This window comes from Xenopus laevis, chromosome 7L (genome assembly GCF_017654675.1).
Source record: "Xenopus laevis strain J_2021 chromosome 7L, Xenopus_laevis_v10.1, whole genome shotgun sequence".
Taxonomy (NCBI): Eukaryota; Metazoa; Chordata; class Amphibia; order Anura; family Pipidae; genus Xenopus; species Xenopus laevis.
In genome coordinates, this window is record NC_054383.1 from 59,509,875 (window position 1) to 59,534,274 (window position 24,400).

Consider the following 24,400-nt stretch of genomic DNA (forward strand, 5'->3'; position numbering starts at 1 on the left):
ACACACCTTTTGTGGTGCCAGGTGCTGTACTGTGAGACCCATCCCTGTCACTGGGTCAAATCGATATCCAAAAGAAAGCCAGTAGCACACTGAGTAAGGTTGCAGTTGTGTTCAAAAAGAATTATTTTATTAAGCCCATATGCAAAAAGGCTTTACCCAAACTAGCAGCCTTTTCTATTTGCATCAGGAGCTTAGCCTCCTCCTCCTCACTTACATTAGGGGGACTATAGCATACACCTACAATTAATTTGCTGGACTCTGTACAATTGGTGAAGAACTCCACCCATAAGACTTCTGCCCCCTCATTTTCAAACATAAACTCATCCTTTATATAAGCTTTTAAATCCTGCCTGTAAGGGCCCAAAGGCTCAGTATGGAGTGCGGATCAAGAAGGAGGCAGTTCAACAAAGTTCAAGGTACAAAAGGGTTTGGCAATAGAATGGTAAAAGGCAAAGAGGTCAATCCAGGCAGAATAGGGTCAAAACGGTTAAACAGGCAAAGGTCGCTACACAGGAATCAATATAACAATACTAGAATCACACCCAGAAATGCACAAAGCGAAACCTATATTTAGGCAATGTTGCCGTCTTCAAGCTCCTTTAAATAGGCCTCCTTTGGCACCAAAATTGGACATGATGATGTCATGACGTTGACACTGGCGTGTTATGCTGGCGTATTTACACTGGCGTCCATTCCAGCGCTGGACCTTCTCCTAAACGTCAGCAAGACTAAGGAGATGATTGTGAACTTTAGCACAAAACAGGTGAGGAATTACGAGCCCTTATACATCTGTGGAGTGCCAGTGGAGAGAGTTAGCAGTTTCCGGTATCTGGGTGTTCACATCACACAAGACCTGTCATGGTCCTGTCACATCGACACCCTGGCGAAGAAAGGCCGTCAACGACTCTTCTTCCTCAGAAGACTAAAAGATTTCCATCTGCCTCTGGGGGTGCTTAAGAATTTTTATACATGCACCATCGAGAGTATCCTTGCGGGTAATATCTGTACCTGGTATGGGAACAGCACTAAGCAAGACAGAGGAGCTCTTCAAAGAGTGGTGCGCTCGGCTGAACGCATCATTCGCTCTGAGCTTCCTGACCTGCGGTCTATCTACACTAGGCAGTGCAAGACAAAAGCCAAGAAGATCGTGAAAGACCTCTCCCATCCTGATAATGGACTCTTCTCACTGATGAGGACAGGAAAGCACTTCCGCTCCCTTAAGGCTAAAACAGAGAGAATGAGGAGGAGCTTCTTCCCTCAAGCTATTCGGTCCCTGAACCAAGTGTAAAACTATAGGACTGGACTCTCTCTTATATATATATATATATATATCTCATATATCACATCAATGCACATGCACTTTAATAACTCATTAATATCTATCTACTATGTAACTCTTTCTTTTCTTTCTACTGTAATTCTTAATTCTTTATGGTCGGACGTTATTTGACTTTGCACAGCAACAAGCATTTCACTACATGTCGTACTTTGTATGTTGTGTATGTGACAAATAAATTTGAATTTGAATTTGAATTTGGTGTCCAATCAGCTGTCGAGAAGGATCTGGCGTCACAAAGCTGTAACCAGGAAGAACAATGTGGGAGGACAGGGTGCCGCCATCTTGGATCGAGGAATGGCGTCGGTGAGTTGTTTCCCTTACAGTACCCCCCTTTTTATGGGGGGCCTCAGGACCACCACGACCAGGGCTCGAAGGGAACCGTTTGTGAAACCTTTGGATGAGAAGAGGAGCATGGATATTAGACTCTCTCAACCAGGAACATTCCTCAGGACCAAACCCCTTCCATTCGACCAGATACTGAAGAACACCTCTGGAGACCCGGGAATTCAAGATCCTCTTTAATTCAAACTCCTGATGGCCCTCAACAAGAACAGGAGCAGCAGGTTTGAGAAGGGATACGTGGAAGACATTTGGAACCCGCATCTCTGGAGGAAGCTGCAGACGAACCACCACAGGATTAATGATCTCAATAATTGGAAATGGGCTGTTGAACTTGGGACCAAGTTTGGGAGTAGGCACTTTGAGGCGAATATTCTTAATAGACAACCAGGCTTTATCACCAAGACTATACTGAGGGAAAGAAATTCTTTTCTTGTCAGCAAATCTTTTTTGAGAAAGAAAACTCTTCTCCAGGTTGGCTTTTGTGGCATGCCAGATAGCAGGCATTTGAGCAGCGTGATCATTGGCAGCTGGAACATTAGTGAGAAGATCTTGAGGGAACACCAAAGGATTCTGACCATAGACACAGAAGAAGGGGGATCTTCCAGATGAAGCGTGCAGTGCATTGTTGTGAGCAAACTCAGCCCAAGGGAGAAGGTCAGCCCAGTCATCCTGACACAAGGACACATGACAACGAAGAAACTGCTCAAGTGCTTGATTAGTCCTCTCTGTGGCACCATTGGACTGGGGATGGTATATGGAAGAAAATTGAAGGGAAATGTTGAGGGCCTTGCATAAGGATCTCCAGAATTTAGAGACAAATTGGGAGCCTCTATCAGACACGATTTCAGCCGGAAATCCATGAAACCGAAAAATGTGCAAGATGAATAGTTTAGACAGTTTTATGTCCGAAGGCTACTTGCGTAAAGGTATGAAGTGAGTCATCTTGCTGATTCTGTCGATCACAACCCAGATAACAGTGTGTCCAAGGGAGACCGGTAAATCCACAATGAAGTCCATCGCCAAATGAGTCCACGGTTGAGAAAGAATGGGTAAAGGCAAGAGTAGCCCCTTGGGAGGAGAATGCCCAGACTTGGAGGTTGCGCAAGTGGCACACAAAGAAACAAAGTTTTTAACATCCTTACGAAGAGACGCCACCAAACAAGGCGAGACAAAAGTTCTTGAATCGCCAAAACTTTTGCTGGATCCATCTTGAAGCCTTGTTGAGAAATAATATACCCTAGGAAGGGGATAGAAACTTCAAAAGTGCATATTTCAAGTTTGGCGAACAGATTATTCTTCCTCAACTGTGAAAGGACTTCCCGTACTTGGAGTGGCGTTCCGCAAAGGCTTTATCCAAGAAGTTTCCAGCTGCGCCGGAGTCAAGGAAGGCTTGAGCAAGAATGGTCTTGGTGGAAAGTTGAATCTGAACAGGCAGAAGAAATCTATGAGAGGAACTATGGAGAGGAGCATTAATCCCACCCAGGTAAGTCTCCCCACGCTTACCTAGGCGTTGGCGTTTCCCGGCTTCACTAGACATTCATAGGAAAAGTGAGAATTACCCCCACAGTAAAGGCAAAGTCCTGCTGCCCGTCCCCTCAACTTCTCCTGTTCCGAGAGAAGGGCACATCTTATCTGCATTGGTTCTTCAGCAGGAGTAGTAGTAGAAGAAGAAGCAGATGAAGAAGCTGGTAATGTAGAAGGAGATGTGCTGGGAAGCAATGGTCTTTGGAAGCGAGGGGCCAATAAAAGTTGGAATCTCTTGACACGGTCTTTATCTGCTTGGTGCTCTCTTTGCCGAGTGTCCACCTTGACGGCCAAAGCTATAAGATCCTCCCAGCGCGTAGGCAGCTCACGGGAGACTAAGTCATCCTTCAAGCATATAGAGAGCCAGTTGTAAAAAGCGGCATTGCAGTTCTCATTGTTCCAACTTGTCTCAGCGACCAATGTGCGGAACTGTAAGGCATATTCTGGCACAGTACGAGTCCCCTGACTAATCTGGAACAACCGTGAGGAAGCGGACCCCGCCCGGCCGGGGGCGTCAAACACGGTTCACAGATTTTGGGTGAAGGCTTTAGAATGGTCAATCAAAGGATCGCCTGCAGGCCTGAGGATCACCATCATAGAGTGGAGGCGCCGGAATACGTGGCTCGGAATCGTGAGCTGAAACCACCGGGAGAGGAGTCGAAGCTGGAACTGGTGTCACTGGTGTAAGGGCAGACAGTTTGTCCAGAATAGCCTCCAGAGCTTGGCCAAAATGGGACGGCTGTGCTTCATAAGCTTCCATCCGCAAAGCCAAACCACGGAAGGCTCTCCCGAAATCGGGTTGAGGTTGTGCCTCCTCAGAGGGGTCCATGGCCCAAATATACTTTAAAGGCCCGAAGGCTCAGTATGGAGTGCGGACCAAGGAGGAGGTATAAATATAAAAATACTAGAATCAAACCCAGGAATGCACAAAGCGAAACCTATATTTGGGCAATGTTGCAGTATTCAGGACCCTTTAAATAGGCCTCCTTTGGCACCAAAATTGGACGTGATGACGTCAGGACATTCACGCTGGCGTCCATTCCGGCACTGGCATCCAACCCAATCGGCTGGCGTCACAGTGCTGCGACCAGAAACAACCATGTGGGAGGACAGGGTGCCGCAATCTTGGATCAAGGAATGGCATTGGTGAGTTGTTTCCCTTACACTGCCTAACAAATAGACATGTCCCTCTTCCTTTTCTATTGCCTCTGTCCCTCCGAAACAAAGTATAGCCACTGATATTAACTGCCCAATCATGCGACTCATTCAGCCATGTTTCGGCCACACCAATCACATCATATTTTCCCTCCAGCTCTCCCATTTTACCAGTCAGACTCCTTGCATTTGCAAACATACATTTAATACTGGTACCATATTGAACATATGACATGTGGTCCTCCCTATCCTTAACAGTACCCCCAGCCAAATCTCCTCCCCCATTTTCCCTTTTCTTTGCCCACTATCTCATCTAATCCGTTTTCCACTGAATCTTTTACTGAAACCCCCCCACGCCTAGTTTAAAATCTCCTCCAACCGTCTAGCCATCTTCTCTCCCAAAACAGCTGCACCATCATCATTGTGGTGCAGTCCATCCCTAGCAAAGAGCCTGTAGCCGACTGAGAAATCGGCCCAGTTTTCCAAAAACCCAAAACCCTTCTCCCTACACCAATCTCCCAGCAACGCATTGATCTACCTATGCTCCCGCTGTCTTCTAGGCGTTGCTCTTGGCACAGGTAATATCTCTGAGAAAATTACCTTGGAAGTCCTCGACCTCAACTTTACACCTAGTTTTGTAAAATCTTTCTTGAGGACTTCACCACCTCCTCTAACTTTGTCATTGGTACCTATGTGTAACAAGACTGCTAGGTCTTCCCCAGCCCATCCCAATAATCTGTCCACTCATTCCACCACATGCCGAACCCTAGCACCAGGCAAGCAGCAGACTGTACCACATGTAGGGGCCTTACGACAGATTACCCTATCCACCTTTCTAATAATGGAATCCCCTATAACTAAACCTGCCTTTCCTTCCTTGCACTCACTCCCCCCACCACCCGTATTAGAACCACTGCCTCCCAGGGTGCTCCACACATGCCAGTTCAGAGTTTTCCTCCCCAGTATCTTCAGCCAAAACGGCAAATTTGTGGTTTTGGACCAGCCCGTCCCTAATTCCCCTCCTGAATGTCACAAACCTTCCTCCCTCATTAGCCTCCACTGCCCCTTCTCCTCCCCCAACTCCACTAGTCCCTGCCGGTGGTTGTTCTGTGAGCCTCCTTTCCTCCATCTCATTAGCCGCTGCTCTCAGTGCTGCAAGTTCACCCCTTAGAGTCTGCCGTTCAGATTCCAAGATGAAAACCCACCGACATCTCTCACATGTAAATACTGCATGGAACTGCTGCTCCAACACCACATAAATGTGACAAGACACACACTGTGTGATACCAGCAAACCCACTTGCACTCATATTTACACTGGGTACTTAGTCTCCCAAATGCAATTCCTTGTTGGTTTTAAACGCCTTAAGGTTTTTACCGCTGCTTAACACTTAATTCACATGCAATACTCACTTATGACTCTCAGAGAAAAAGCTTTCAAAGCACAGAACACTAAGCCTGATCAGAATTTACCTGATTAACTCCTCCCCCTTAATTCGCAGACAGGGGAAAGAGAGAAAAAATGCTGTTTGCTACCAGCCGTAAAACAACCCCTTAATTTTTTTTTTTTTTTTTTTTTTAAACAAAAGTTCCCCTTTGAAACAATTTCAGGATTTAGCACAAAAAGAAAATAAATGCACTAAATGTATCTACCAGGTTACCTCAAACAGAGAAAAGAAAAGGATGCTTGTCTCAGTCAGATACACACAGGGCCCTTCTTGCACCCAGCACCCCCAGCATGCACATGCAACACTCACTTAGCAGCTCCCACACTCGCTTATGACGCTCAGAGAAAAAGCTTTCAAAGTACAGAACACAAAGCCTGATCAGAATGTACCTGATTAACACCTGAGATGGCTGCCTACACCAATATAAATTTTAAAAAAATACACTTGCTGGTTCAGCAATGAAATTTTACAGAGTAGAGTGAATTATTTGCAGCGTAAACAGTGAAAATTATAAATAAAAACAACACCATAAAAATCATGACAGAATCCCTTTAAGTTTAAAATTCGGACAGAAGGATCCTTATCCAGAAGGACATTATACTACAACTTCGATCCTTTACATTTTACCTTCAAGATTAATCATTTTAGAAGCAAACCCGTTGATTGTGAAGGGAGGTACCTAGCGATTTCAGAACAATTATATATTCATAGGCTTTACCTATTTGACAATGACTGTTTGGGAAAGATTATTCCAGTCTCACCTCAGCGCAGGAGAATTGTCAGTTGAAACACACGTTCTCTGATGCAAAAAGAGCAAACTCTATAACAAACTGCAGTCACAACAGCGCAGGAGAATTGTCAGTTGAAACGCACGTTCTCTGATCCAAAAAGAGCAAACTCTATAACAAACTGCAGTCACAACCGTAGTAGTAATAAACCGGTTTCACAGGCGGGCGCCCACAACGAGTTTTGGAACGCAAACGTGTCCGGAAATTGCAATATTGCGCCAAACGTGACACGCACAACGTGACACGCAAAATTAGATTATCAGTTACGTTTAGTTTGTGAATCTAACAGAATGTTTCTGGAAGCTGTTCCTTTGGATCATTAGAACGGAAATACTGAATAAGGACAGTAGCGGCTTAGAATAAATGATTTCGCATAAATTGGTTTCTTCGCTTTCTGAAAAAATGCCGATTGACGTGAGGGAACAAGTGGTGTTGCCCGTGAAGAAATATTTGAAAATGGAGGCTGTTTCATCGCAGGGTATCCGATTCAAGCGGCAACACGAGTTCTTTGAGGTGAAAACGGCACCAGAGTGACAGTCTGGCAGATAACATTTAACTGTGTTCGATGATAATCGTACCCTTCTCCATTATTTCATTGGTACTTATTTTAAATTATAACAGGCGGTACCTTTAAATTGGATTATTATGCGGAACGTGTCCATGTTCACACTTTGATCAATAAATATGTCATAGGGCTTCATAAAAACGTTGCATTACACTTGCATTAGTAAACATGATTAGTCAACCACAACCGTATAGAATTTTGAACAGCATGATTAGAGCAATGTACTACAGGAGAAATGTCATTTACATTCTCAAAATGTATTAATCGTGTACAAATTCATTATGACTTAACATTATAACTTACTTTATGGAACAGCACTGTGGAAAAAAGTAAAATGCATCCATGTGGGTCGTCACTCCTACAGTTGGGGAAAAATGCGCCACTGTCACTTTTAAACTTTCTCAGTTGTTGTGTGACTGCTGATGGATTTTAAATATCTTAATAGGGTTTCTGTCACTCCCATGCACCATCAGTCTAACAATTACCTTCCATCATGTTTTAGCAAGTCTGTTCTGTGTGCACTATATTATATTATGCATTATATAAAACAGGTGAGTTCTCAGTTATGATGCATAATAGGGGGTATGTTAGCAGAAGCTGAATTGGCAACTGTGAATTCATATGCATCATTTTAAGTAGACCTCTGTTTCAGTAGACCTCTTGCATGCATATTTAGGATGTTTTATTTTTGTATGTAAGAAACTGTGCAAAACAAATTACAACAGCAAATCACAACATTTGTAGGTGATTTTCAGAAATGTCACAAAAACTGCAAACTTTAGGAAAGCTTTGCAGGTTGGTAGTTTGGGGTTGAAAGAAATATGTACCCATACCTCCCAACATTTTGGAAATCAAAAGAGGGACAAAAAATGTATTGGCCACGCCCATTTTTGTGGCCATACCCCCTAATTACCATGTTCATCAATGCAATGTACTAATGACACTTACAAGCAAAGCTGCTGCCTACAACTTTATTCGGCCAACAATAGTTTTACAGTTGTTTGTACAGGTTACACAAAATGCATCAGCTACTATGCTCTGCACTGCTGGTTCTGGCTACTAAAACAATGCATTGGGAAGCACATTATAATTATAAGTTCTATACTCAGCAAATCCATACTGTGAGAATGAAAGCCGGTCTGGTCAATATGTATGTAAGCAGGCCAGTGTGAATTCCAATACAAGGAACTAACTGCAGCACAAAATATTTCCACTATTAGGAATACTTATTCTACCATCCCTATAAATATACAGATTCAGTTAATTTGCACAGCCCTGCTACCAGAATACAATGCAATACATAAGGCAATCCATAACATTGTGCAGCTTTTAGCATTATTCTGTAAATTACAGCCAATTTTCTCTCATGTGTGAACAACTGCAGTAATTCTATTGCTGAAAACCCAGTTATTCCTTTAAATAATTCAGTTGCATGAAAGAGAAAGATTATCTCACAAATGAGACTGTGTATATGTTAGTGCATATTATGTTATTCAGCCAGGTTAGTGCATATTATATTATGTTATTCAGAGGTGAGCCTGTTAATGTACTAAACATTGGGAACAGCATGGTTCATTGGGGAATTAACTGCAGCCCTCCAGAACAAGTAGCTAAATTCTTTAAAGTGCAGTTCCCTTTAGCGGTTACACCTGCCAGTGCTAGAATCTGCGCTCGCTGTGGCGCTACAGGGAAGCCGGCCTCCTCCTCCAAGCTCCGGTACACCGCGTACACTTTCCGGTTATCAAAATCCTGTGTAGAGCGGGGTTGGAAATCCCAGACCCGGGTCGCTGGCAGCGCGTAGCAGACGTTATCTTCTAAAAACCGGACAAAGGCGAACATGATTCGCCTGCACCCGGGATTCGGCGATCGGCAGGACGCGGCTGCCCTGGCAACGGAGGATACAGCGGTGGACAGGCGAGAGCATTTTATACCGGAGTAACTCACTGAGCTGCGGGTAACCCTTTCGCTGTCAAGCACAATCTGCTCACTGCACAACTTGTACCCTCACACCCACGGACTGAGACTTCTGTACTGCAAACAGACCAAGATCCGAACAGCGGGACATCTTCACCTGCTATCCGGGACGGCGGGACAGACAGGTAAAATTGGGACTGTCCTGCCTTATCCGGGACACTTGGGAGGTATGTGTACCCATCTCATGACGCATAAAATGCATGTGGGGGGGCGTTGTTTGCAGAAGCTGAATTGGCAGCCGAGAAAATGTGTATTGAATATTTTCATTTTTGGGTCCCTACATGCTACATACTTTGATCTATGCATATTGGGCATCAAATTGTTCAATAGACCTCTGGCATGCATATTTAGTATCTTTGTATGTGAGAAATTGTGCCAGATGCAGCAAATTGCAACATTTTATTTTAAGGTTTTTATTTTGCATTTTAACATAACAGTGCAGTGCAGAAAATAAGGAGGTTACAATCCGCAATTAACGTAAGATATGAAACAGTGATACCAATAGATTTTTCATTCAATAGACTTTCTTGGAGATACTCTCTCTCTGTTTTCAGGTTTTCCCCACTGCAAATTACCTCATTCACCCGCTCTAGGGAAACAATTACCTTGGGGGTCACCCATACACTTTTTACCATGGGTGTTACATCACACCCCATAGTTACTCTCATCGTTAAAACACAACCAGACATTTTTCTGTGAAATTACCGATAACATTTTGCACAGAACAGACATTGACCAGTGGGTTTGATTGCCCCACCTTTAAACATTTGTTTCCCACAACTCCAAGAATAGATGAAAGTCTGTTCCCAGAATAATGTCCACATCACATTTACTGGAAATTACAAGTGAGTGGACAACTGTCCCTTTTGTTGTTTCAAAAGTCATACACACAGTTGGCTTAGAATCCTCTTCTGTATCTGGGACCTTCTACCATGGTAGAACAAATATGCAAACCGACAGACACAGTTAACATAAAGTCCAGTGTGACCCATAATGAAGTCCCATTGACTTTTACTTTTATGGACTTTTTAACCGTCCTAGTGCACTCTGGCTGGGAATTTAACTCTTGCCTTGCATTAGCTCCCAGGTCCTTACTTTTTATCACACAGTCCCAGTCTTTGACCCCACCAACACACTAGCCCCTTTCAATCACCCCTTTAAGAACTGTCTTACCATTCCTGCAGGGAACCAGACTCTCTGGAACCACTGGGGATGAACTCAGCAAACCAGCATAGCCTCTCTCTTCGCCATGCTGCACTTGTGCAAACTTCAACCTTGGGGCACCACCTCTTTGGCCTTTTGCATATCCTCTTTGGAACCCTTTTCCTGGTTTGCATCCAGACACATCTGTCTCCTTTGGCACTCGTGAGGTATTTCTCACTTCTGGCTGCTTTTTCACACTTGTTGCACTGACTTTCTGCCAGTCTTTGGGGAACTGGCTGCCCAGTCACCATCTCCCTGATCCTGTTGTTTTAAAACAGCTTGCGGAGCCTTCTTCTGAACTGTAGCACACAACGAAGGAGTAACACTTGCCATATTAATCACAGTTTCTTAAAGGCAATGTCTGCCAGGCTCATCAGTTATGTATGACTTCTATTTTCTGTGCTCACATTCTCCACCATATGTAGCATTTTAGGTTTGCTGAGACCATAACCACGGCACAGTTTAAGAAATGGAGTCTGACACCACCTTGAAGAGTTTAATGCAGCTTGGCTGGCTTTTATTAGGAACAAAATCATCTGATTCAGCATACTTGTTTCACATAGGACTTAGCAGTCCAAATTCAACACCCACATTGGTGTTCACAGAAACACAATATATCCAGCACTTACAGCCTTGGATGTCACAAGTCCCAGAACCCTCTGTTAGACTCTGACTTAACACAGTCTCTTAGGTGGGGTTTTCGTTGCTCTCTCCAGTCACTTATTGCTTTCACCAACACTTCAGCTCAGCACTGGAATACACACAGATTCCTTCCCAGCTACTCACACACCTCCCTCCAGCACATGGAGGTCTCCAGGCCACTCACCCTCCTCCAACACAAGGAGGTATCTAGAGGACACTGAGGTATAGTCCACACCTGTTTTTATCTGCAGCTCACCTAACAAAAATTAGTTTGCTGTGGATTACAGCACTGCACTGTTGGCTGAAGCAAGTTTTGTGTGATGGGGCCGGAAACAATTTTTTGAGGTACATACTATTATTTAGTGACAACATTTTTTTTACTTTGTTTTTTTTTCTGTTAAACATCTATTTCCTTGAGTCTCTTATCTACAAAGAGGGCATTTATACATGAAGATTTGACTAAATCAGTTGAATACAACCGATATATAATTAACACTTCTTTTTCTTGAAAACTTTGTCCACAGAGCTATTTTGATGGTATCTATTGAATATTAAAATATATATATATATATATATATATATATGTATGTGTGTATATATATATATATATATATATATATATATATATATATATATATATATATATATATATATATATATACAGTCCTACTATGAAAAAGTTTGGGAACACCTCTTAATTCTTTGGAGTTTTGTTTATCTTGTTGGAATATCCAACCCCTGCGTAACTTCAACTTTGTGACTGATGCTTGAACATTATCCTAAAGAATTTGTTATTGGGTTGAATTCACCTCGACTTTAAAAAGGGCCCCAGTCCCTGAACTAGTCACACAGCCCCACAGCATGATGGCACCTCCACCAAATTTTACAGTAGGTAGCAGGTGTTTTTCTTGGAATGAGATGTTCTTCTTCAGCCATGCATAGCACTTTTTGTTATGACGAAATAACTACATTTTTGTCTCATCAGTCCAAAGCACTTTGTTCCATAATGACTGCGGCTTGTCTAAATGAGCCTTTGCATATAACCAGTGGGTTATTGTGTGCCCCATCTGATCAGTCATTTCAGTGGAGCAGAGCTGTGGATTATAGCACTGCACTGTTGGCTGAAGCAAGTTTTGTGTGATGGGGCCGGAAACAATTTTTTGAGGTACATACTATTATTTAGTGACAACATTTTTTTTACTTTGTTTTTTTTCTGTTAAACATCTATTTCCTTGAGTCTCTTATCTACAAAGAGGGCATTTATACATGAAGATTTGACTAAATCAGTTGAATACAACCGATATATAATTAACACTTCTTTTTCTTGAAAACTTTGTCCACAGAGCTATTTTGATGGTATCTATTGAATATTAAAATATATATATATATATATATATATGTATGTGTGTGTGTGTGTATATGTATGTATGTGTATATATATATATATATATATATATATATATATATATATATATATATATATATATATATATATATATATATATATATATATAGTCCTACTATGAAAAAGTTTGGGAACACCTCTTAATTCTTTGGAGTTTTGTTTATCTTGTTGGAATATCCAACCCCTCCGTAACTTCAACTTTGTGACTGATGCTTGAACATTATCCTAAAGAATTAGTTATTGGGTTGAATTCACCTCGACTTTAAAAAGGGCCCCAGTCCCTGAACTAGTCACACAGCCCCACAGCATGATGGCACCTCCACCAAATTTTACAGTAGGTAGCAGGTGTTTTTCTTGGAATGAGATGTTCTTCTTCCGCCATGTTCTTCTTCCGCACTTTTTGTTATGACGAAATAACTACATTTTTGTCTCATCAGTCCAAAGCACTTTGTTCCATAATGACTGCAGCTTGTCTAAATGAGCTTTTGCATATAACAAGCGACTATTTGTGATATGAGCGCAGAAAGGGCTTCTTTCTCGTCACCCTGCCATACAGATTTTCTTTGTGCAAATTGTGCTGAATTGTAGATCAATGTGCAGATACACCATCTGCAGCAAGATGTTCTTGCAGGTCTTTGGAGGTGATCTTTGGGTTGTCTGTAACCAATCTTCCGCATATGCCACTCCTGTATTTTTCTTGGCCTGCCAGACCTGGGTTTTATATCAACTGTGCCTGTGGCCTTCCATTTCCTGATTACATTCCTTACAGTTGAAACTAACAGTTTAAACTAGCTAATCCAACCATTCAAATTGGCAAAATTACAAGGGTACCCAAATTTCTGCACAGCCAGATTTTCACATTTGATTTAATTTCATGCAACTGAGTAATGCTTCACTAAAAATCTTTGTTCAGAAAACACCCCAGTACTCCTGGATGTTCCTAGGAAAAGTATACCATTGTTATCTTTTTTTATTGAAAGTGGAGTAAATTATGACTATATATATATATATATATATATATATATATATATATATATATATATATATATATATATATATATATATATATATATATATATATATATATATATATATATATATATATATACACACAAACAGCAAAAAAGGTCCGCACTCTCAGGTCTTAAATAAAATGTAAAGTAGTTTTATTGTAAATGCGTGGCACTTTTATGGCAGTTACGTTTCAGTGATGCACCAATACGTTGGTTCCAATTTGTCTATGTTCCCGCCAATTCTTGTATTTAAGGCATTCATGCAATCCATTAGACACTTTGAGAAAGGCCGAAACGTTAGTCTCGCATTTACAATAAAACTTCTTTACATTTTATTTAAGACCTGAGAGTGCGGACCTTATATTTATATTTATTTATATATATATATATATATATAACATAGATAGATAGATAGAAATGTGGGGAGTGCAGTGACATCTAGGAAATGCTGAATGGAAAGTGAAAGTATTTGCCTGCCTCACCTCTATGTCTAATGATTGACAGCTGAGATTTTTAAATGAATTCACAACAGCTATGAATGCTTTAATAAAAAAATAGAATTTGGATCAAGTTTGGTCATGTTTAATTTGAAAAGGATTTTTATTATACAGATTTTTATGTCTGAATGACAGGTCCAGTTTAATATGATTTTACATGTTAAAAATTGATGCAGTTTTTAGAATAACTTTCAGATCTAGTTTCTGCAAAAGAAGCAAAAATCATCTGCACCTTCCCTTCACTAACTCTGCTTCATTACTGGCAGTGTTAGAAGAGCCTATATTAGCATAATCTGATGTTGTCCGTGAATGACAAGCAGTACTCTGCAATAGCAGCATAAATCCCTCCCCCATGTATCTCTGCCCCCAGCCTGAATCCTGCCCTGTCTCTCTCTCTGCTCCCAGCCTGATTTACATATATCCGTCTCTCTCTCCTCATGTCAGTTACATAATCTGCATCTTTTTCCTGAAGCTAAATGAAAATGCAGAAAAAGAGCTACAAATGATAACATCAGCAAAATACAAGTAATTATGTGATGTGAGTTTAACATGCTAGTCACCTTGGGTTTTGTAGAGTAAAAAAAATGTGAAAAAGAAGTATGTTTGCTCTGCTTGCAAAAGACCCCCACCCCAAATAAGATAAATGTATGCATCTCAGTGTAAAAGGTATGTGGTGTAACACTTGGTACAGAAAGGCTGCCATGTGTCCCAAGAAGTGCAAGGACAATCGCTGCCTGCTGTTGTATGGAGCACAGGGGTCACTTATTCTTTGCACCTAGTGACATGAAATAGTGCAGTAGTATAAGTAGGGAGTGAAAGAAGAGCTTTAAAAGCTAGCCCTCCACAATAACACGATACTGAGCATTCTAATATCACATTGTTCATGAACCCTGTCTGTTTTATGCAGGATGGAGACGTGCACCGTCATCGCTACATTCAGGATTTACTAACAAGCATTGGAAAAGTGAAAGAAACCAGCAAGTATGTAATTTTTCTAGAAATATGTTTTTGTGTTATTTTATTGATCTGTGTTTACTATGATTTTTACTAGGCAGGTGTTTCTAGTAAAACTCCAGTTTCAAGACAAGAACACTATGGAAGAAACACCACAAAACATATAGAATACAAAAAATATAATACAGGTATGGGACCTGTAATCCAGAATACTTGGGACCTGGAGTTATCCGGATAACAGATCTTTCAGTAATTTGGCTCTTCATACCTTAAGTCTACTAGAAAATCATGTAAACATTAAATAAAACCAGTAGGCTGGTTTAGCTTTCAGTAAGGATTAATTATATTTTACTTTGTATCAAGTTCAAAGTACTGTTTTATTATTGTAGAGAAAAGGGAAATCATTTTTTAACAAACATAGTAGTGAGTTAAATGTGGTTTAGAGGATAGAAAGGAGATTCAAGAGTACAATTGTTTTGCTATTAATGGAGATCAATTGTAGCAGGAGAGAATTAATTTGAAGTGGATGAAGTCCTGATCAGTTTGAGACTTTCTCCACTGTCATACAGCTGATATACTACATCTGAGGTACCGAGTTAAACTAGTGTGCCAGGATTGTGGTTTAGCTGGTTGACTGTGACAGGTGGTAGAAGTAGCAAGGGAGTCTAGAGCTGTTGATAGAGCATCATTGTAGAGTGAAGCTGCCAAATTCGTACAGGAAAGGTTGTTAATGTGAGAGATCCGCTGTTCTGCTACTGTTGATAATTGTTGTGGATCAAATGTTTTATGGTTTCTGTATGTGTGAGTGTATAGCTCAGGTGAAAGTGTTATCTGAAAGGCAGGTTCGAAGAGTGGCAGAATATAAGATCAAGAGCATGACCCACAATGTGACTAGGAGAGTTGGTCCACTGAGAGAGACCAAATTAAGTTGTTAATGAGAGGAGTTTAGAAGTAGCTAGAGAAGCAGAGTTGTCAATGGGAATACTGAAGTCACCTAAAATAAGAGCTAGTATGTTGCTTGAGAGAAATTATGGAAGCCAAGCAGCAAAGTGATCCAAGAAGGTAGAGTAGGGACCAGGTGGTCAATATATGACTGCGACGTTTGAGAAATTGGAAAAACAAGAGTATGCTTATTTTCAAATTAAAGGGATACTGTCATGGGGAAAAGCATTTTTTTCAAAATGAATCCGTTAACAGTGCTGCTCCAGCAGAATTCTGCACTGAAATCCATTTCTCAAAAGAGCAAACAGATCTTTTTATATTCAATTTTGAAATGTGACATGGGGCTAGACATATTGTCAATTTCCCAGCTGCCCCAAGTCATGTGACTTGTGCTCTGATAAACTTCAATCACTCTTTACTGTTGTACTGCAAGTTGGAGTGATATCACTCCCCTCCCTCCCCCCCCAGCAGCCAAACAAAAGAACAATGGGAAGGTAACCAGATAATTGCTCCCTAAAACAAGATAACAGCTGCCTGGTAGATCTAAGAACAACACTCAATAGTAAAAACCCATGTCTCACTGAGACACATTCAGTTAAATGGAGAAGGAAAAACAGCAGCCTGCCAGAAAGCATTTCTCTCCTAAAGTGCAAGCACTAGTCACATGACCAGGGGCAGCTGGGAAACTGACAAAATGTCTAGCCCCGTGTCAGATTTCAAAATTGAATATAAAAAAAATCTGTTTGCTCTTTTGAGAAATGGATTTCAGTGCAGAATTCTGCTGGATGCGTTTTGAAAAAAATATGTTTTCTGATGACAGGATCCCTTTAAGTGAAGGAAAGAGAAGTTGATTGTATTATAGTTTGAAACCTAGAGTTTGAGAGAAGAAATCCAACCCCACTGCCGTGACAATTTTCCACTCTAGATGTATGAATAAATGGGACTCATTAGTGATGTTGTCAAGCAACAGTGAAAGATCAGAGATGAGGCTAAAGGCTTTCTTAATGCACCATCTGTTAACCAATGGGATGTCAAGCAGAGCTTAAAGGAAAACTAAAGCCTAACTAAAGAAGTAGGCTAGAAATGTTGTACATAATGCTTTGGGCTTCTGTACCAGTCCAAGGCAACCACAGCCCTTTAGCTGGGAAGATATGTGTCTCCAAAGATGCCCCAGTAGCTCCCCATCTTCTTTTCTGCTTATTCACTGCACATGCTCTGTGCTGCTGTCACTTAGGGCAAACTCACAATATACAGTAAACATAGAATATAATTGTCACAATATAAGGCTGATTAGTAATTAATACAGATAATTACACATGGCAGTACAGAAACCAGTGCAATTAGCATCAGTATTTAATAATTAGCCCTGTAGCATCAGCTTATATTACATAGTTACATAGTTAAATCGGGTTGAAAAAAGACAAAGTCCATCAAGTTCAAGCCCCTCCAAATGAAAACCCAGCATCCATACACACGCACACCCCTCCATACCTTCACATACATTATATATATCCATATCTATACTAACTATAGAGTTTAGTATCACTATAGCCTTTGATATTATGTCTGTCCACAAAATTATCCAAGCTACTCTTAAAGGCATTAACAAAATCAGCTTTGCAACATCACCCGGCAGTGAATTCCACAACCTAACTGTCCTCACTGTGAAGAACCACCTACATTGCTTCAAATGAAAGTTCTTTTCTTCTAGTCTGAAGGGGTTTTTTGGAAATGTCACTAAATTTAGGAAAGTTTTGCGGCTTGCTACTTTGGAGGACAAAGACATGCATACCCAATTTGAATTCAGGGGAATGTGTACTTTCCGAAAATATATTGTTATCTCGGGTGAACGTACCTGTTTTCTACCTTTGCCCCCCCACCCAAACTATGTAAATGTGTTGATTTTGCAGTACCTAAAATGACAGACCATATGGGGGGTCTTCGTTTTGGGGCCCCTATATGTCACGTGCTTGGGTACACCTATACATTTTGGGCATCAAACTGTTCAGAGGACCCCAGGCTTTCATATTTGGGGTGCTTTATCTTGATACTCAATAGTATGTGGGACATACGATGCAGCAGGGTGGAAGTTTTGAGGTGATTTTTTGAAAATGTTCCTAAAATTGCCAAACTTAGGAAAGATTTTCAGTTTGGTGCTTTGGAGTAGAAATACATGCATACCCAATTTGGATTAGGGGGAATGTGTACGTTCTGAAAATATATGGTTGTCTGGGGTAAACATACTTTTTCTACCTTTGGCCCCCCTCCCCCCCAAACTCTGTAAATGTGTTGAGTTTTCAGCACCAGAAATGACAGACCATGTGGGGGTCTTCATTTTGGGGCCCCTTTATGCCACGTGCTTAGGTACACCTATACATATTGGGCATCAAACTGTTCAGAGGACCCCAGGCTTTCATATTTGGGGTACCATAGTAAGTTAGGTTTAAAAAAGACACACGTCCATCAAGTTCAACCTTTTTACTTTTTTTAACCTACCTGCAGTTGATCCAGAGGAAGGCAAAAAAAAAAAAAATCTGAAGCCTCTGTAATTTGCCTCAGAGGGGGTAAAAATTCCTTCCTGACTCCAAGATGGCGATCAGACTAGTCCCTGGATCAGCTTGTACTATGAGCTTTCAATAGTATGTGGGAAATGCGATGTGGTAGGGTGGAAGTTTTGAGGTGATTTTTGAAAATGTTCCTAAAATTGCCAAACTTAGGAAAGTTTTGCAGCTTGGTGCTTTGGAGTAGAAAGACATGCATACCCAATTTGGATTCGGGGGAATGTGTACTTTCGGAAAATATATGGGTTTTCTGGGGTGAACGTACTTTTTTCTAACTTTGCCCCCCCCCCAAACTATGTAAATGTGTTGATTTTGCAGTATCTGGAATTACAGAACTGATAGCTCAAATGGGTTGTCTACATTTTAGGGCCCCTATATGCCACATGCTTAGATACACCTATACATATTGGGCACCAAACTGTTCAGTGGACCCCAGGCTTTCATATTTGGGTTGTTTTACATTGATGTGGGAGAAAAATCAATTTACATAAAACATTATAAGAGAAATCTCCATAAAACTATACAGTGGTGTGAAAAACTATTTGCCCCCTTCCTGATTTCTGATTCTTTTGCATGTTTGTCACACTTAAATGTTTCTGCTCATCAAAAACCGTTAACTATTAGTCAAAGATAACATAATTGAACACAAAATGCAGTTTTTAAATAAAGGTTTACGTTAAGGGAGAAAAAAACTCCAAATCTACATGGGCCTGTGTGAAAAAGTGATTGCCCCCCTTGTTAAAAAATAACTTAACTGTGGTTTATCACACCTGAGTTCAATTTCAAAGGTTATAAAGCCATTTCTAAAGCTTTGGGACTCCAGCGAACCACAGTGAGAGCCATTATCCACAAATGGCAAAAACATGGAACAGTGGTGAACCTTCCCAGGAGTGGCCGGCCGACCAAAATTACCCCAAGAGCGCAGAGACAACTCATCCGAGAGGCCACAAAAGACCCCAGGACAACATCTAAAGAACTGCAGGCCTCACTTGCCTCAATTAAGGTCAGTGTTCACGACTCCACCATAAGAAAGAGACTGGGCAAAAACGGCCTACATGGCAGATTTCCAAGGCGCAAACCACTTTTAAGCAAAAAGAACATTAAGGCTCGTCTCAATTTTGCTAAAAAACATCTCAATGATTGCCAAGACTTTTGGGAAAATACCTTGTGGACCGACGAGACAAAAGTTGAACTTTTTGGAAGGTGCGCGTCCCGTTACATCTGGCGTAAAAGTAACACAGCATTTCAGAAAAAGAACATCATACCAACAGTAAAATATGGTGGTGGTAGTGTGATGGTCTGGGGTTGTTTTGCTGCTTCAGGACCTGGAAGACTTGCTGTGATAGATGGAACCATGAATTCTACTGTCTACCAAAAAATCCTGAAGGAGAATGTCCGGCCATCTGTTCGTCAACTCAAGCTGAAGCGATCTTGGGTGCTGCAGCAGGACAATGACCCAAAACACACCAGCAAATCCACCTCTGAATGGCTGAAGAAAAACAAAATGAAGACTTTGGAGTGGCCTAGTCAAAGTCCTGACCTGAATCCTATTGAGATGTTGTGGCATGACCTTAAAAAGGCGGTTCATGCTAGAAAACCCTCAAATAAAGCTGAATTACAACAATTCTGCAAAGATGAGTGGGAAAAAATTCCTCCAGAGCGCTGTAAAAGACTCGTTGCAAGTTATCGCAAAGGCTTGATTGCAGTTATTGCTGCTAAGGGTGGCCCAACCAGTTATTAGGTTCAGGGGGCAATTACTTTTTCACACAGGTTTGGATTTCTTTTCTCCCTAAATAATAAAAACCCTTATTTAAAAACTGCATTTTGTGTTTACTTGTGTTATCTTTGACTAATAGTTAAATGTGTTTGATGATCAGAAACATTTTGTGTGACAAACATGCAAAAGAATAAGAAATCAGGAAGGGGGCAAATAGTTTTTCACACCACTGTATATATTTGATATTGCCGTGTTCACGAGACGACCTTTCCAAATTGGCTGGGTTCTCTTACATAAAATAAATGATGCTTCTGATATATGTGATTGCTCTTTGTGAAACATGATTTTTTTCATTTTATTAGACCGAAACATATATTTTTTTACAGACGTAGAATAACACCAAAATTCTTGCATATTTTGAAAGTTCAGGTTGTCCTGAAACTAAAATATATTGTTTTCCTTGGTAAACTAAAAGACAGCCCCAGGAAAGGCCCTTAAAGTGAAAGTACAAAATGTCTAAAAACTGCTTGGCAGTAGATGTTCGCATCTAGGACAAAATGGCTGGCAGGAAAGGGTTAAGGAAACTCACAACACACTGCCATTTAGTTTTTAACTTGCATTTGTTATTTTTGCCAATGTGCATAACCTTGCATTTATCAACATTGAACTTCATTTTCCAGTTTGCTGCCCAGTTTTCCAACTTAGACAAATCCTGCCAGCATCCTGCATGGAACCTACAGTATAGTTCTGCACAATTTAGTATCATCTGCAAAAATATAAACCGTACTTTCAGTGCCCACCTCCAGGTCATTAATAAACAAGTTGGAAAGCAAAGGACCTAGTACAGAGCCTTGCGTTACTCCTCTTACAACACTGGTCCAATTAAAAAATGTTCCATTTACCACCACTCTTTGTAGTATATCTTTTTTTTTTTTTTTAAGTTTTTATTTTTGCATTTTAAATTTTAAAATAAACGTTTGTTGTAAAGAAGATGAAAGGAGAGAAGGGAGAGTTTGGAGCGGAGAGAGGAGGAGAAAGGGTTCAAACATTTCACATGTCAACTTGTGTGGAGTTTGTTTTTGCGTCATGGAAAGTACCCCAGACAGCATCAAGTTTCTGCGGGCAACCCCAGGCAAGATATGTCAGTTTTTGGTTTGACAGGGAGTTGTTAATCAGGTTGCGCCAGAATGGTATATAAAACATGCTTTGAGGTAAATGGTGACTTTCTTTGAGGGTTTGAAACTGTTTTATATCCCCGTCCAACACAATATCACTTAGTAGCTTAATACCCTGTGTGGCCATATATATCAGGAAGAGAGGAGAGATGTGGGAAGGATCTATTGCCCCACAAGGGATCCCATTTCGACCACACAGACCTCTGCCCTTGTGCTTGTTTGAGGGCATTTTGGAATGCGCTAATCACTGTTAGCATTGGAGTGATAGTAGCTTGTGGTGTTGGGGTTCCCCAGTACAGTAGGTTGGCCAAGGCTTCTAATGATCCCGTAATATTAGCTTCCAGTATAGTGTCAAGGTGAGGCGAAAGCCACCAGTGGGCGTAAGTCAATTGGCTGGCTAGGAAATACATTTTAAGATTTGGAAGGGCCAAGGATAGGTCATGTCAGATGAATTTGATTGCATTTTATGATGTTAAGTAGGATTCTGGATAGTGGGGGGGGCAGTAGATGTGATCTATTTGGATTTTGCCAAAGCATTTGATACTGTGCCCCACAAACGACTGCTTTCTAAACTAAGGTCTGTTGGGCTTAATGAAGTCGTTTGCACGTGGATAGGAAACTGGCTACAGGATCGGGTACAGAGGGTGGTTGTTAATGGGACATTCTCTACTTGGAGTAAGGTTCTTAGTGGGGTCCCCCAGGGCTCAGTATTGGGTCCACTTTTATTTAACTTGTTCATTAATGACTTAGGGGAGGGTGTTGTAAGTAATGTATCAGTGTTTGCAGATGACACAAAATTATCCAGCCCAATTAATTCCATCCAGGATGTGGCATCCTTGCAACATGATCTTGACAAACTGGCAATCTGGGCAGCTAAGTGGCAAATGAGATTCAATGTTGATAAATGTAAAGTCATGCACCTGGGATGTAAAAATATCCAAGCCACGTATACCCTTAATGGGACTGCACTAGGCAAATCCATTATGGAAAAGGACCTTGGAGTCCTTGTAGATGATAAACTTGGCTGTAGCAAGCAATGCCAGTCAGCAGGTCTTGAGCTGTATTAAAAGGGGCATAGAGTCAAGGGAGGAGGGGGTCATTCTTCCACTGTATAGAGCACTTGTAAGGCCCCATCTAGGATATGCCGTACAGTTTTGGTCTCCATCACTCAAACAGGACATTATTGTATTAGAGAGGGTACAGAGAAGGGCAACTAAGCTGGTAAAAGGTATTGAAAATCTTAGCTATGAGGAAAAACTGGCCAAATTGGAGATGTTCATGCTGGAGAAGAGGCGCTTAAGGGGTGATATGATGACTATGTATAAATATATAAGGGGATCATATAATAATCTCTCTAATGCTTTATTTACCAGTAGGTCTTTCCAGCTGACACGAGGTCACCCATTTCGATTAGAAGAAAAGAGGTTCCGCCTAAATATTCGGAAGGGGTTTTTTACAGTGAGAGCTGTGAAGATGTGGAATTCTCTCCCTGAATCAGTTGTACAGGCTGATACATTAGATATTTTTAAGAAGGGGTTGGATGGCTTGTTAGCAAGTAAGGGAATACAGGGTTATGGGAAATAGCTCATAGTCCAAGTTGATCCAGGGACTAGTCCGATTGCCATTTTGGAGTCAGGAAGGAATTTTTCCCCCTCTAAGGCAAATTGGAGAGGCTTCAGATGGGTTTTTTGCCTTCCTCTGGATCAACTGGCAGATAGGTAGTTAATATAAAAAAAAAAAAAGGTTGAACTCGATGGACATGTGTCTTTTTTCAACCTTACTTACTATGTTACCCCCTTGGGTAACTGGGGCTTGTAGGATTTTAATGTTTAGGCATGGGAAATCCCCTGCCCAGAGAAGTCTTTCTAATTCTGTCTACATATTTGAACCACTGGGATCGGGGGGTTATTGGAGAGTTGTTTAGGGCATACAGAAATTTGGGGAGGAACACCATTTTGAATAGGTTTATTCTTTCTGGTAGGGTAAGGGGAAGCTGTGCCCATATATCAATCTTTGAGGATAAAGCTTTGGTTATTGGGGTAAGGTTGGACTCCTCGAAATCTTTACATTTCCTTGTAATTATGACCTCTAGGCAGAGCCGGGCCAATCCGGCCAGGCGCCCTAGGCTGAGTGTGCGCTAGATTTCGCATGCGCGAAACTCTGATCGAGCGTGCATGCACAAAGCGTCATGCACAGAAGCACATTTATGCAAAAAGTACCAGCACCAGTCGGGGAGAGACGGGACAGGACATGGGGTAGGCGACAAAGAACGTACGTGCCTGGCGCCTCCCCAGCTTTGCGCCCTAGGCACATGCCTACTCTGCCTACCCCTAGTTCCAGCCTTGCCCCTAGGTATTTAAAGGAATGTACCACCATGAGTTGGCCAATGTTTGGTGACTGGTCATTGGGGAGCCGGTCTAGAGGGAAAATTACAGGCTTGGTTTGTTTCCCTCTCAACCCTGAGTAATTACCACATTTTCCCACCAAGGCTAGTGCCGAGTCTAATGCCCCTCTAGAGTTAGTCAAGTATAGCAGCATATTGTCTGCATATAACGATACTTTTTCTGTTAGTTTACTGATCTGTATACCTATTGTGTATGGGGAATCTCTAATTAGTATTGCCAAAGGTTCTATAGCTGATGAAAAAAGTAGGGGTGACAGGGGGCACCCCTGTTTGGTTCCCCGTTCTAGATGAATGGGTTCTGACATCATGCCATTCACTAATATTCTGGCTGCAGGATGCCGGTACAGAGCTTTCACCCAGGTCACAAAACGGGATCCACTACCAAACCGAGAGCCTCCCAAAGGCAAGACCAGGACACTGTATCAAATGCTTTAGCAGTATCTAATGACACTATTATTCTATTTCCTTTGTTGTCATGGTTTGCCTCCAAATTATTGAACAGTCTTCTGATAGTTATATCTGTGGCATTATTGGGCATAAAGCCTGTCTGGTCTGGGTGAACAACTCCCCTCACTGCCCTCTTTAGTCTGTTGGCCAAAGTTTTTGCAAGTATTTTTGCATCACAATTTAGAAGGGAAATAGGATGGCAGGAGTCACAGTTATGGGGGGCTTTACCTTTGTGTATGAGTGTAATGTGTGCCATGAAACGTGTCGGGGAGTGTATAATTTTCCGAGACTTTATTAAAAATAGGT

The 24,400-nt window shown here is 41.3% G+C and overlaps 2 protein-coding genes across 7 annotated transcripts in view; one reads left to right on the plus strand and one right to left on the minus strand.

The window, feature by feature from the left end:
• Positions 1-6,738, minus strand: part of tubgcp2.L (tubulin gamma complex associated protein 2 L homeolog) — a 221,034-nt gene extending 214,296 nt beyond the window's left edge. For 2 of the 5 annotated variants that reach the window (XM_018224523.2, XM_018224524.2), the window contains exon 1: positions 6,569-6,738. The gene's annotated coding sequence lies outside the window, so the exon portion shown is untranslated. 5 annotated transcript variants of the gene reach the window in all.
• Positions 6,739-6,817: 79 nt separating this feature from the next.
• Positions 6,818-24,400, plus strand: part of LOC108696300 (zinc finger protein 511-like) — an 81,653-nt gene continuing 64,070 nt past the window's right edge. Inside the window, exons 1-2 of one of the 2 annotated variants that reach the window (XM_018225550.2) lie at positions 6,818-7,108; positions 14,802-14,875. In XM_018225550.2, the coding sequence (XP_018081039.1) occupies positions 6,959-7,108; positions 14,802-14,875 (224 nt within the window). In that variant the 5' untranslated portion in view covers positions 6,818-6,958. Of the gene's footprint in view, positions 7,194-14,801; positions 14,876-24,400 lie in introns of both variants that reach the window. The other variant, XM_018225551.2, reaches the window with a different exon arrangement.